At 38.8% G+C, this 14,288-nt stretch overlaps 2 protein-coding genes across 4 annotated transcripts in view; one reads left to right on the forward strand and one right to left on the reverse strand.

The window, feature by feature from the left end:
- The window catches only part of skap1 (src kinase associated phosphoprotein 1), a 31,542-nt gene extending 28,379 nt beyond the window's left edge, over window positions 1-3,163 (forward strand). Inside the window, exons 12-13 of one of the 3 annotated variants that reach the window (XM_028568261.1) lie at window positions 2,111-2,213; window positions 2,550-3,163. In XM_028568261.1, the coding sequence (XP_028424062.1) occupies window positions 2,111-2,203 (93 nt within the window). In that variant the 3' untranslated portion in view covers window positions 2,204-2,213; window positions 2,550-3,163. Of the gene's footprint in view, window positions 1-476; window positions 619-2,110; window positions 2,214-2,549 lie in introns of those variants that run through there. The other 2 variants (XM_028568260.1, XM_028568262.1) reach the window with 2 other exon arrangements.
- A 1,533-nt stretch (window positions 3,164-4,696) lies between these two features.
- On the reverse strand, window positions 4,697-13,465 carry snx11 (sorting nexin 11). The gene is made up of 7 exons (XM_028568658.1): window positions 13,289-13,465; window positions 11,674-11,713; window positions 11,282-11,368; window positions 7,388-7,488; window positions 7,110-7,205; window positions 6,781-7,005; window positions 4,697-5,996 (listed from the first exon to the last, which is right to left on the reverse strand). The coding sequence occupies exons 2-7, from the start codon at window positions 11,695-11,697 to the stop codon at window positions 4,751-4,753; spliced, it is 1,779 nt and encodes a 592-aa protein (XP_028424459.1). The 5' UTR covers window positions 11,698-11,713; window positions 13,289-13,465; the 3' UTR covers window positions 4,697-4,750.
- Between the last annotated feature and the right edge of the window lie 823 nt (window positions 13,466-14,288).

Raw genomic sequence — 14,288 nt, forward strand, 5'->3', positions numbered from 1 at the left:
ACCTAACTTTCCCCTGCTTTATGAGTTCAGACACACACTGAATTGTCAGTCAGAGTTTGTCAGAAAGCCAAGCATGCTGGAGCATCCCAGTGTGAGCTGTAAGCGAGGTTTTTAGGGGAAAACGATGAGGCCTGGATGGACAATCTGCTTATTGTGGGTACCTGTTTGTGCTGTAAGAACACTTGAGTCTTGTGGTTTATCACCTTCTAAGCGATCCATTCATCCTTGCTGTCCAAACACCTCTCATTAGCTGCAGGCCTCATTCCTCTGGATGGAGAGGGGTGTCAGGTCTGGATGATAGGCTGAACCTTTGACAAAATGCCGTTCATCACGTCAGAGAATGTGTGTTTTCACAACTGGAACCTGTTAGAGCAAGAAGTGAAGTCTGATTCCAATCTCAGACAAGTAAAACGTATATGTACACGTGTCTGCTTGCATGTATGTAGTATGTGTGTAGCGTTTCATCTTGTCCTCAGTGCCGGAACAAAACTGTTCACGCAGCCATTCTCAATCTGCTGGAGAACAGAGGAGAGATGAGTGGCCAGGCTCCTCGTTCCATCAGGGCAGGAAAATGACGGCCGGCTGGTGCCTCCTCTGCTTGGCTTCAACGCCCCTCTGGTATCTAGCCAAATATTGATCCAGTACAGATCTAGTTAGAGCCCAACTGCTGCAATCAGATGATCATGTGGTTGTTGATGTGACTCATGTTTCTAAAATGTAAGAATGAATCAAATATTTTGTTATTTCAGTCTTACAGAATGTGAGAGGGCTGAAATTGAGTTTTTAGATGCGGAAAAGCGATGGAAAATGTCTCATACATGTAAAAGATCTGCATGTTTTCAATTCTTTATGGGTTCGAACTAGAATATGTTCACTTACAATTATTCCTTGATTATTTAACCTAATAACCAATTCATTGTGTATTAGGAGAGTATACATGTGATCTAACATGGATTAAATGCAACATAAAATGTCACAATCCACCCACAAATTCAATTAATTTAGATACTTCCAAATGAACATTGTAAAAATCAACTCAACTGATTTAGCCAACAATAATTATACATTACATTAAGCCTCTACGAAAAAGAGTGACATTTATTTTTAAGGTCAAATTTTTGTCTTTAACGACAGCAGCTCAGTGTATCTAAATTATATATTTTTAACATCTTGTAGGATACATACTTTCCTCCTATTTATCTCACAATTTAGTTTTTTATCCAGTCAGTCAAAGTCCAGTCAGTTTTATTGTATTTCTTAACTACATAAACAGAAGTCAGGTTTGTTTGAATGACAAAAAATAATTTTATTTTTATTTCCGAATTTAATTGATTAAAACTATACAAATGGGATCATAATGCTTTGTTGTTGTTTTTATGCCCCTTAACATTAAGTCTATAAAATGTCTAAAATGATTGCAAATGCCCACAAGTATTTGCTGAAGCTGCTTATTTTATTGTATGTCCTAAAGGTATTCCTCTTTTGGTGATATGAAAGTGAGAATGCAGATTAACTTCATATTATCATCTTATTTTTTCAAGTCACCAGTTGAAGTTACAGAGCATTAGTTTAGTTTTTTCTATGTATAAATGGAAGACTCCAGTTTCCAGTTTCCTTATAAAGCACAGTGCAGAATTGAAGTCCCGTTATAATTAGTCTGGGAGAACAGACAGGCTGTTGTTATGGCTTCTGAGCAGTAAAAAAATAAATAAGCCGTTTTTATTTTAGACACTTACTGTCTCAATAGTCTTGTTTACCGTTTTTCCCCCATTTTTGAATGAAACCCCCGAGGCCAATGCACCCGAGTGTCTATTACAATATTGTACATGGCTGTTTCACAGGTGGGATCTAGACTCTCCTGGATTTCCTTTGCTAAAGTTGAGTCGATACAGTTTTAACCTTATTATTTTAGTAGCCACTGTAAGGGATCAGGGCCTCGTGTAATTGCAGTTCAAATCATTCGAATGGTTGTTCTAATGTTAATAACATGGGACAAACAGTACACTCAAATCAAATAAAAATGTGAGATTGGTGCTTAATCCTGCTTTGTTTACTTGTCCTTGGACCCCTCGGAGATTTACGGTTCTTTGTTTGTTCAATTTGGGTCTAGGAGTACAACATTCACGGCTGGTGGGTCGGTGAGCTGAACGGCACTGTGGGTATCGTCCCCAAGGACTTCCTGCACCCTGCCTACATCCTCTGAGCTCCAACAGGTACCGAGGCACTCTCTTATCATCAGCATTATGGACCATTACTGTGGCCTAATACACAGAAACGGTCCCCCTGGTGCTCTTCCAGGTTGCCATAGAGGTATATTCAGTCGTTGACCTGCCATTTATGGCATCTGCTGGCTGGAAGAAGTATTGCATAAAGCAATCTGAACGGGGCACTGGGTGAGAATAAATATGTGCAACAAAAGCGTGATTACAGTGCGGTTGTCCTATTTAAGAAAATGATTTCCTTATACTGTTAGGCACAGCTTAGAATGAATACTGAATTATTAATGCTTGTTTCTCTGATAGCGTGTTTATTTATTTTTTATTTTACAGCTGCTGCTGACGCGTCCGGCCATGAATTTCACAGACAGCACCGTGCAGATAATTTTTTTGTAATTTGAAAATGATTCTCTCTCATAAGACTGTAAGTCTGCTGCCGTAGTGCTTATTTCTGTACACTATAAACCATTGGTAAAGGTCTTACATACATGATGGACAAACTAGAGCAACCATTGACAGAAAACTAAGCAATAACAATTTGATAATTAATTGTTTATGTAATTAAGAGAAAAGTTTCTCTTCTCTGGGATTTACTGCTTAATATACTTGTGTTTTTGACTACAGATTGGACACAAAAAAGTAATTTGAAATTGTCATTGGGCTCTGGTAAATGTGATCTTCCAAATACTAAATGTGTAATTGATTAATCAGAAGATTAACCAACAGTATAGTAAAAATAATTGTTAGTTGCAGCCCAAGTAATAATCGATTAGTTATTGTGGACCGAAACATTTATCAATTCACCGGTTGAAATGTTTTTATTTTCTTGTTTTATCACTGACATTAAATAAAAAATATCAACAGATGGAATGTACAATATGTAAAATATTTCAAACTACATTGTAACTGGAGTTTTTAACATAAATCCCCAAAAAATAGTAACAGCCTTTACTGCTTGTCTGTGTGTGTTTTTTCCAGGTAACATTCTGTGGTTATTAAACGGTTTTATTTCCAGCCACTAGGTGGCAGGGTTGCATTAATATTTTGTCAAAACCATGAGATGTGTTTTATTAAGACATGTATAATAAAATCAGTAATATGAAATCCACAGAAATAAACAGTCACATGTAACACAGTAAAGAAGAAAAACTATTTATTTGAAATTAAGTTAGATTTACATGGACAGTCACTCAGGTTATCGTAGCCTCTGTAGATCCACGTTATAAAATAGGTCTTCATTGAAGAGGGGACATTCTTTTAAAAAAAAAAAAAAAACTTAAAAGCAACTTTGCAAAAATAATACAACTACTCATTTACAGTGTAGAGAGAAAGCAAAACCCAGAACTACAATCCACCTACCAGATCCCACAGCTGTGACACGGGATGAGTGACGAGGCTCATCTCTATGTGCAACCACCAACGGCACAATAAACTCGGGGCCCCTTTTTTAAACGATGCAACGAAATTAATTAGAATCACAAGCAGCAGCAGCAGTGTGTGAAAACAATCTTGACGTCAAACTGCAGCCAGCTTTTACACAAGTTTCATACTATGGTAACTGGAATGAAGGCCTGTGCTCACAGAACTAAACATTTTAAATGTAGGCAGTGATTTTAGAAAAAAACTATGCCTTACAGGGTCTGTACTTGGTATTGAGAAACAGAAAGGGGTCTGGGCTTGCCTCGCCACGGCTCTCACATATCGTTCCCCAACTCATCCAATGCCAGCTCTTTGTTACGGTCCTCAGCGTCTGATACCGGCGCACGAGGCACTCGCATGCAAGCATGCACGGCTGGACCGAAGATGAAGAAACTCAGATTACAACACACAGAGAAAGTGTGACTTCATTTTCTACTCAGGACGCCATTACTTCACTATATCTTTACATAGCAAATATTTCTTTGCTGCTATATTAATGTTCTGAATATCGAGTACAGCCCCTTTAAGCAACAAAAAGCATTTGACTGTAGATTTGGATTTTCTTTTTTAATAGGCTCAATTACAGCAATCACAAACTCTTTAAAAGTGCATACAGAAGTGAGTGTTACTACACACTTGAAAAAAGGTAAATTCATTATTTAATTCAAGTGTATATTTCTATTATTTGTCTCTTTAATAAAGTATAACAAGACTAAATTTCAGAGCAATCACATTAAGTTTAAAATGAACATATGTAAAATCACATTTTATGTTTACACAACAATAAAACCTCCAGCTCTTTTGCAAACGAGTAAATCAACCCTAAGATGCTTGTATGCTTTTGTTAACTTGAGCACCCTCTGCTGGCAGAGGAGAAAAACATTGCCAATATTTAGTTCACCTGAGTGTAAATGAAAATTAAACATACACCGTTAAAAAAAAAGTTGAACCTACAACACGTGTGACAGACCGGATCATCTACATTGTGTCGATGGTATATAATGAGCAGATGTTTTATGTATGTGCGTATGAACGAATGTGCCTTTGGCAGACAACAACTCCCACAATCCATTTCTCTGACTCTGTGAGTGTGCAGCCCCCCTATGTTGTGCCATTCAGCTGTCTAAGTAATGCACCTCCACCTCGTGAGTCTCCTCTGAGGCGTCAAAAGACAGCGAGGACAAGGCTTCCTGCTCCATACATTTACTATGAGCTAATCCAGGCGTGCAGCTGCTCTCTAAGATGCTGAAGTCACTATTTTCAGTCAAATCTACACCAGTTACAGGTGAGTTCAAATCCAGAAAATGATTCAAGTCACTCTTGTTGCTAATGTATTGCAGGTCCTCGTTCTCCCTGACTGAAATGTCCTCTTTTTCCACAGGGCATCCATTCATGTGTAGGTCCAAAATGTTTCTACTGGAGGGATCTACATGTGACCAGTGAGTGACCTCCTCAGGAGACGTCTTCATGTAGCCAATTGCAGCCTGGATTGAGTCCTCGGCCTCTTCACAAATGCTTTCTTCATCGCTGACTTTGACGATGCTCTCATTGGAAATTGAGTGGCTGTCCTCGTCACTGTCCTCTTTGGTCCTAACCAGATCCTCTTCCTGTTCGACTTGGTCCATTGGTTGAACAGTGTCATCGCCACTGCGTTGCACCTCTGGGACACTGTGCACATTGTGGGTGTCTTCATGGATTTCTGACTGAAGTGGCGTCTCCTCTTTGCTCTCAGATTCATCACTTTTTTCGTTGTCTGGCTCTTTGTGTTCGTCTGAGTTCTTAAACCCCTCCGGACAGCTGACATCTTCAACATGAACCTCGGTGGTCTCAAACACGTTGATAGCACTAACTTCAGAGGTTACATGATTTTCTAAAACCTTTTCCGTCTTTGCCTCCACTGAACTTTCCCACTGATCAGCTTTTTTCTCTGTGTCTGGATGAGGAACAGTTTCTTCTTCTGTATCTAATGTAACGCTCTCCTCTCTTGCTGAACACCCCTCAAACAAGCTGTCCATCTTGTTCTCTTCGAAGTCAGGCCCCATGGGCGAGTGCACCTCCACTGGTGTTTGTATCTGACAGCATCTTTGCTGGATCTGTTCTGCAGGGCTGAGACTCTCAGCAACATCTTGGCTTTCACCCAGAAAAAAAGTCACCTCTGTCGGGCCAGGGTCCACAACAACGGCCTCTAGATGATTGTTTTTCTGGAGGACCCTTACTGAGGATTTCTCCTTGTTCTGTAACTCAACTGTGTCCTCATCGCAGACCTCCAGCAAACCTTCAAGAGGGTCCGAGTCATTACAGGACAAAAGCTCAGGGCTGAAGCTCTCTCTAGGTTGTAGGCAAGGTTGATGAGGAGCTGGACTGTAAAGGGCGAAAGAGAAAACATTTACCTTAACTCACGATTACAACAGAACAGGAACTTGCATAGAATAATAGTTTAAAATTTTGGGAAATACGCTTATTCACTTTCTTGCCAAGAGTTAGATGAGAAGATCGTCAACACTTTGTTTACTTTGCCAGACTAGCCGTTTCCACTTGTTAGTCTAGTCTTTATGCTAAGCTACCTGGCTGAACCCTTGAGAATCAACATCAGACTATGCAGCTGTGTAAGTAAACTTGCATAAGAAACATTGTTTTATCAATTATTCAAGTTTGGATTACCCATACTCAGGTCACTTGGCTCCTCTGTAAACAGAAGGCCACTGTTGTATGAAATGACACGGTGTATGGGAAAGACTTGAGACCGGTCGGAGTAAGGTGCTCTTCCTACATAACGTATATCCTGTTTAGCTGTCAGATGATGTGCACATGACTATATTATATCACATCCTGCATTACTTTCACTATCGTTGTCTTGTTCTGAGGAAACTATATGTGATGCATTTTCTGTCTCCCTGGTCAGAAAGACATTATTTTCTCTTCCTGACGTCTGGGTTTTGTGACAAGGTATTACTATTACGTTACAATAATAACTTTAACCATCCATCAGTGCTTTCAGTATGACAGATACAGCATGAATAACCTTTGAGTGCTTTCAGTATGACAGATACAGCATGAATAACCTTAAATAAATAGAAGGGATCATGCAAAGGTAACATTATTTGCACCCCATATGGCCTATATCAATATTTTATATCAGTCATACCTCTCCATGGACTCATAAGAAATAGTCAAACTTGGCTCCTTGATGGAATCGTCCTCTTGAGCCTGAGCGAAGCCCCGATTGGACGAGGCGTAGGTGAGGATGGCGTCCGTCACGGAGTAGGGAGTGTGGCCCTGCACACAGTCCAGGATGTGACCGACTGGCAGCTGAGTCTGCAGGAAGAGGTGGAGCTGGCTGTCTGACAGGCATACTGTCATGTTCACCACACTGCCAGGACAAAAGGTATTTGTTATTAAGGTGGCTTGCATTACAGAAATTGCAGATCAAATGTTTTTTTTTTTTTTTTTTTTTTAAGAATAAGAAGAACTTACTTGTCCAAAAAGGCCTGAAGTCCTTTCCTTCTTCTCTCCAGGAAGTCCTCATTGTTGAAGGAGAAGAAGGACTTTCCTGGAAGCTCTGGGACTGGCCTAGATGGATGAAAACAAGCAACCATGTAAATATCAGTAACTCTTAGGTGGCCATGTAGGTGAACTTTAGCAAAGAATGGCGACATGCAAACCAATTTGTGTTAATGTTATCTCTTATCACAATGGCATTAAAAAACCTTTAAAGAATAGAAGAACAGGACTAGCTCTTCACAACAACTTACACCAAACCAGCGTTCTTCTGAAGCTTCTTCCTGAGCCAGACGAACTCACTGTAACGCCGACGCACGCACGACGTCTTGGCTGTGAAGGCTTTACTGTTGGTCTGGGAATGAAAACAATATGTATCACATTCAACAATGCGTCTAATACGATTATTATACAGAGCCAAATTATGAGGCAATGTAACATCACATTACAGGGAAAGTCTGGGAATATTTGGTATTTTTCTTATTGTCAACAGATCCCAAAATAAAACAGAAACACCAACAGTGAATGTATCTAACAAGTATTGTGTGTGCATCACAGCCTGATATATCTTCTTTCTGTGTGCCGTAGAGCTCAGTTGTTGTTAAAAACACATCAGTGAGCCACACTGTTGCACTGGGTGACATGTTCCTTCATCACTACGAACACACACACACACACACACACACACACACACACACACACACACACACACACACACACACACACACACACACACACACACACACACACACACACACACACACACACACACACACACACACACACACACACACACACACACACACACACACACACACACACACACACACACACACACACACACACACACACACACACACACACACGTTTATTTTGACTCAATCCGCCACACACCGTCCTGCTGCAACAAATGCTCACTAGAGCACCAAATCTGGATTAATCCTCTGCGAAAAATAGTCCCAAACAAATGCACTATTTCCTTCTGTTTTAGTAATGTTTGATAAAAAAAAAAAAAAAAAACAGCTGTTTTAGGAAATTACTGAGCCTTTTTTTTTTTATTAAAAATCAGTGGGCTCAGTGCTTAGTTTTGGTCTTTTATGAACGGCAGAACTAAAACATCACATGTCAAATGTGTTCCAGTTATATGTGGGGCAGTCAACTGATGTTTGCATGACAAGCTCCCATCTGACAGATCGTAATCAATTACAAACGGCGTCGGTTAAGTTCTTGTCGTTAAAACCAATACCAATAGATGATAACTCCTCGGAAGCAACACTTCCTCACCATGACTCCCCCGTTTCAGTCAATACACTTGATTTTTCAAAAGAAAATTATCTATTTAAGTCATTTTTTTAAGGAAAAAATAAACATTGCCTGGTTCCAGCTTCTCAAAAGGTGAGTATTCAGAGCTTGTCTTTGTTGTATATGATGGTAAACTGAATCTTTTTGGGATTTTAGACTGTTGGTCAAGCAAAACAAGAAGATGTGCCCGTGGGCTGTGGTTTTACCAGGCATGTTGGCTATTTTCTGACATTTTATAGACAAAGCAATGCATCAGTTTATTGAGAAATTAATCAGCAGGATGATTGATAATGATATAATTGTTGGTTGCAGTCTTCCATAATACTAAGATCGATTAGACATTGAGCCATTTTTTTAGGAGCTTTAAAAATACTAACAGTAGAAATTGTTAAATGCAGGCGACTTATTGAGACAGGTTTTTTTTAGGTGTTGAAAGATCTAGAAATGTTTAAAATTCTAACGTGTACATTTTGTGGGCTCACAATTAGCTGTGAAAAACAATAGCATATTGAGGACACCCAAAATGATATAAGATCATGTGAGGTCACGTGATCTTAGCCAATCTCATGAGTCAACACCCACACAGAACATCCGTCTAGGAATGAAGACTCGCTGCTGACACAGCATTCCCCAGCCAGGCCGCTGCCCAGGCAACCACATCAACTCCTGTCTAAACACAACGTAAGGAATCCATGCTGCAGCAAACTCAGTGGTTTCCCAAGATTGGAGTTAGCTTAAAGGAACACGCCGACTTATTGGGAATTTAGCTTATTCACCGTAACCCCCAGAGTAAGACAAGTCCATACATACCCTTCTCATCTCCGTGTGTGCTGTAACGCTGCCTGACGGCTCCAGCATTAGCTTAGCCTAGCACAGATCCTGCAGGTAACTGGTTCCAACTAGCCTACTGCTCCCAATTGTGACAAAAGTGACAAAATAACGCCAACATGTTCCTATTTACATGTTGTGATTTGTAGAGTCACAGCGTGTACAAAAAACAATGTAACATGAGACACAGCCATCTTCTAACAGTAAACAAACCAGGAACTATATTCTCAGACAGGCTAGCTGCGAGCATATCACTCCGCCCAAGTACTATATTCTTCCGCCTGAGAATACAGTTCCCGGTTTGTTTACAGTTAGAAGACGGTTGTGTCTCATGTTATGTTGTTTTTTGTACACGCTGTGACTCTATAAATCACAACATGTAAATAGGAACATGTTGGTGTTATTTTGTCACTTATTCGGAGCAGTAGGATTACTGGAACCATTCACCTGCATGGTCTGTGCTGGCCTGATGCCGCTGGAGCCGTCAGACAGCATTACAGCACGCACAGAGATGAGAAGGGTATGTATGGACTAGTCTAACTCTGGGGGTTACGGTGAATAAGATAAATTCCCAATAAGTCGGCGTGTTCCTTTAAAAGCTGAAATCGAGGAATGTTCTTAAAAGTTGTATGGTATTATTATCTGAAGCTCCAAGCTTTTGAATCCTCTTATAACCTTCACGTGTATTTTGTAGTATGAGACAGGCTTAATAGAAAACTGCAATTTTGTGGATTAGAGTGAAAAACTTGTACAATGGTATAAAACTGCCTGTAATTCTTGAAGACAATGAAGTAGAAGCGCTGCTGGGTCTTTGTGGTGATCACATACAGGCAGGGCTCGACAGTAACGGTAACCACTTAAAAAAAGTTAGCGTTGAGCCCTGCTTACAGGTGCTCTTTGAATACTTCAGGTGTATTGTGCTTATTCCATCCTTAGAAGGGCTCACTGCACCGTGGATTATGGTTTTAAAAAATAAAAACGCGAGCCTCCTTTGAAGGATTCCTTGGAGTGTTTTTGAAGGATACTTGCATTTTTTGTTTTTTTAAAGCTCGTATGTATTCGTATGTATACTGCCATGTTGCACCTCCATCTTTAAAGGACATTAGCCAAAGAGGGACATACCTCCGCCTTTCTCGCTTTTACACTCAGTGGCACCGTGACGAATGCCAGGGGGGAGATTACTCGCGACTGCCGGCAGATTTGAAAGCCTGTTGAAGATGGAGGATCACGCTGATTCTTTACTAACATTAGCTTGCATTCGTTTGGGAACTTGATAGCTGATGTTAGCAATGAAATGGTACCAAAATAACGATAATGTAAAACTATTGTTACACTGGAAGGAACACTCACGGACGAAGTCGTACTTCTTGGAATAATATGGCCACCGTAGGAGTTAAAACGCAATCGGAATGGGAGGGCCTAGAAAGTAATATTCAATTGGTTGTCATATACAATTCCCCCGCTAGATGGGAGAAATTCTTACACAATGTAGCTTTTAGAACAGATTCTACCGATGCAATGAGCCCTTCACAAGATGAAATAAATACCAGTAATACTTATCTGGCGAGAAACTCTTTTTGTCATAATTTAGGGTGAGGCTAGTTTATTTGTGTGAAACTTTTCAACCACAAAGGCTACTCATAGTGGATTTGACTCATTATTAACACACCTTTGATCCGTTTTAGAATAATATTCTACATCATCAGAAGCCAACATTTATGTTTGTTGTCGATTATTTTACAAAATCATTTCAGAAAATAGTAAAAAAACACAATCCCTCTCAATCTTCCTTAGCCTTCAAATGTCTTATTTTGTCTGACCAAACTTAAAAATATTCAATGTGCTGTTAAATAATGCAAAGAAAGCAGCAAACTTCACATGGGGAGAAGCTGAAACCACAAAATGTTTGACATTCCTGCTTGAAAATGGACTTAAACGGTTAATTAACTAATCATTTCAGCTCCCACTAAAGTAGCTCCCACTAACAGATATATTGTAATTTAGGTGTTAATACTCACATGTAGGAATATTTTATAATCCACATAAGAATTCCACGAGCCTTCGTTCTGTATGCGGGGGTCTTGGACCCGCACTGCAACAAACTCCTGAAGAATAGAAACAAAGTCACTGTTGTTGAAATAAAAATGTTGCCGTTTGTGTGCTTTACTACATCGTGGTTAAACCAACAGATTAGGATCTACAGTCATTTACTGTGCACGCATGACATGCTACCTCTTCAAATAGATCAAGTTCCTCAAATGTTTTTAAATGCATCAATGGGGCCACTGTTCTTTGACATTTAAGTGGAAGTTTAAAAAGGGCAGTTTTAGATTTCACCAACAAGATTACCCACATTAGACATCAATATTGCAATTTAATGTAGAACAAGAAGTAGTGGGAAGTTACTTACATCTTCTTCTTGATTGCTGATCATCCTACCGAGTGCTGCACTGCAAAGAGAGGAGAAATCAATGAGGAGGAAATTCAATAAACAGGATAAGAACATCAAACTGCATGTTTTCTATAGTGTTGTCATGAGCTGATGACTCATCCTCCAAAAGAGAAGCTTGTCAGCGAAAATCCACTGAGTCACTCTTGCAGGCTCATTACCATTTAGGGGTTGGGTTTAGTGATTCAGACTCCTAAGGGCTTTTTCAAAAGAGTTTAAAGCAGAGTAACCTCTACTGGACTTACAGTAGTTTGTTGAGTCTCTTTACTGCTGTGTAACATTCTCCAGTAGCAGCTTGTTAGCCAGATAGTGTACAAACAAGTAAACCAATGTCAGTCTGACTCACCCATCATGAGCCGGGAGCAACACGTAACCAGTAATCAGGAGTGGCACACCAGTAAGAACGGACACATGCCATTCAGGGGTGTAAGTCACCCGTTATATCTCAATACGATATATCGATTCTTAGGACAACGATACAATATTTTACTGATATCACAAAGTCTGCCACGATACGATTAAGCGGGCCTACAACCGAGACGATACAGAAGCTCATTTAACACAATCAGTTACATTCATATGTGTTTACAAAAAGCAACTAAAATATTGACAATTTCAATACTAAACTCTTCCAGACATTTTATTTAAAAACTACCCTTTTGAATAAAAAAGAATATAAAATGGATTTTTTTTTATAATAATGGCACATCTTAAAGATTACGATATGTATTGATATTTTCACTTTGTATGGATAATATTGGATGGTTGAGGATTGATCAATATTGATCCAGATTGATGTATCATTACAATAGAAGGAAATAAAATTGAGAGGGGCAATTTTGAGACATCCTTTATATATATATATATATATATATATATATATATATATATATATATATATATATATATATATATATATATATACTGATATGAAAAGATAAGAGGACTGGCATATGCATAGGGTTGCAGCTAACAATTGTTTGCATTATTAAGTTATCCGTCAACTGGTTCCCAATGATCAATTTGTTGTTTATCATAAAATGTCCAAAAATTGAAAAATGTATCCAACGTGATGTCTTCAAATTGCTCTTTTTTTACATGACTACAGCCCCCCAAAATATATTCAATTTACAATGATATATAGCAGAGAAAACCTGCAAATCCTCACATTTCAGAACCTAGAACTAGAGAATGTATATAATCTACATGGATTTCAGACAGTTTAGATCACCAATAACACAGATAAACGAATTACTACCAGGTTTCTTCCACTAACTTATCAGCCACTGAAACAGCGGTTTCTCCAAACAGACAAAGTATTCTAGCTATGATGGGTGATTTAGTGTTACATGTCCTGAATCTATTTACAATTCAAAAATAACAATCAGAATTTAACAGCTTGTGGGAAATGTTAATTATCGAGTCTCTTGATACCGTGTAAAGAAACTCAAAGTAACACAAAACAGAATGATAGTATAGAGAGTTGTCTGGCCTGAATGATTACACTTCTAAACAATCTAACGTTAGCTGTAGGAAACATAAGCTAAATGCTAATGCCAGTCGACAAACTACTTACTTTCATGAGGTAGATGTCGGCTGCTGTGGTAGTTTCCAGCAGGAAGTTGTCGATGTGTTCTTGCTTGTCGATGTTTAGATTTTATTTAAGCACAAAACGCTCAGATAATGAGGCTTGTTTTCTTAACCAGCTCCTTTCTGTATTTCGCAAGTCACAAGCACTACTGCGACGTCACATCGTAACGTACCTACGGTAAGCGACAGTATAAGCGAGTTTTTTTCTTTTCCAAGGCATGCCCCGCCCTACTCTGCCTTACTCGAGCTCTGATTGGTTTACCCCGACATTCTTTCTCTAACCCTAACCAATCCCACTCCTCTTGCCTAAAGCTTACCAACCCAACCACAGCAGACAGTGAGTGCTAGCCAATCAGAAGGAGAGTAGGAAGGGTCATGCCTTTGCCATTCTAGGATATTTTTTGGCTTCCGGTAAGTGTGCTGCGTAAGGGCGTGGGACTGACAATTTTTATTTTATTTTTCTATTTAACCAAACATTTATTATTTTCTAGGAATTCAACTAAATTCGCGCCACAAAAAATAAAATAAAAAATAAACGTCGACTAAAAATTCTTAGTAAGGTTCACTAACTTCGCAGCACATCTGGAGATGGTGTTTGCTCATAGATATTTATATATCATATATATATATATATGTCGTTTGCTCATAGATATTTATATATCATAGATATTTATATATATCTTTGTCGTTTGCTGAAGGTGGCGGAAATATGACTGAAAGCTCCTGAAAGTTTACAGTAAGTGTAATTTAAAAAGAAAAGAAAAAGGCAAAGGTAAGCTATGTCAAAATGATCACTAAGATATTAAATCAAAATTATGATATTAGGGCAAAATGATAAACTAATAAATAAAAATTGTGAAATATAAGTATAAATGACGAGCTATTAAATAGAAATGATCAAATATTAATTCAAAATGATAACATAGTTAGTTAAAGTTGTAAAAAGCCACAGAGCGATCAATAAAGTAGTACTCATCTACTGTATC

Source organism: Perca flavescens, chromosome 21 (assembly GCF_004354835.1).
Source record: "Perca flavescens isolate YP-PL-M2 chromosome 21, PFLA_1.0, whole genome shotgun sequence".
NCBI lineage: Eukaryota > Metazoa > Chordata > Actinopteri > Perciformes > Percidae > Perca > Perca flavescens.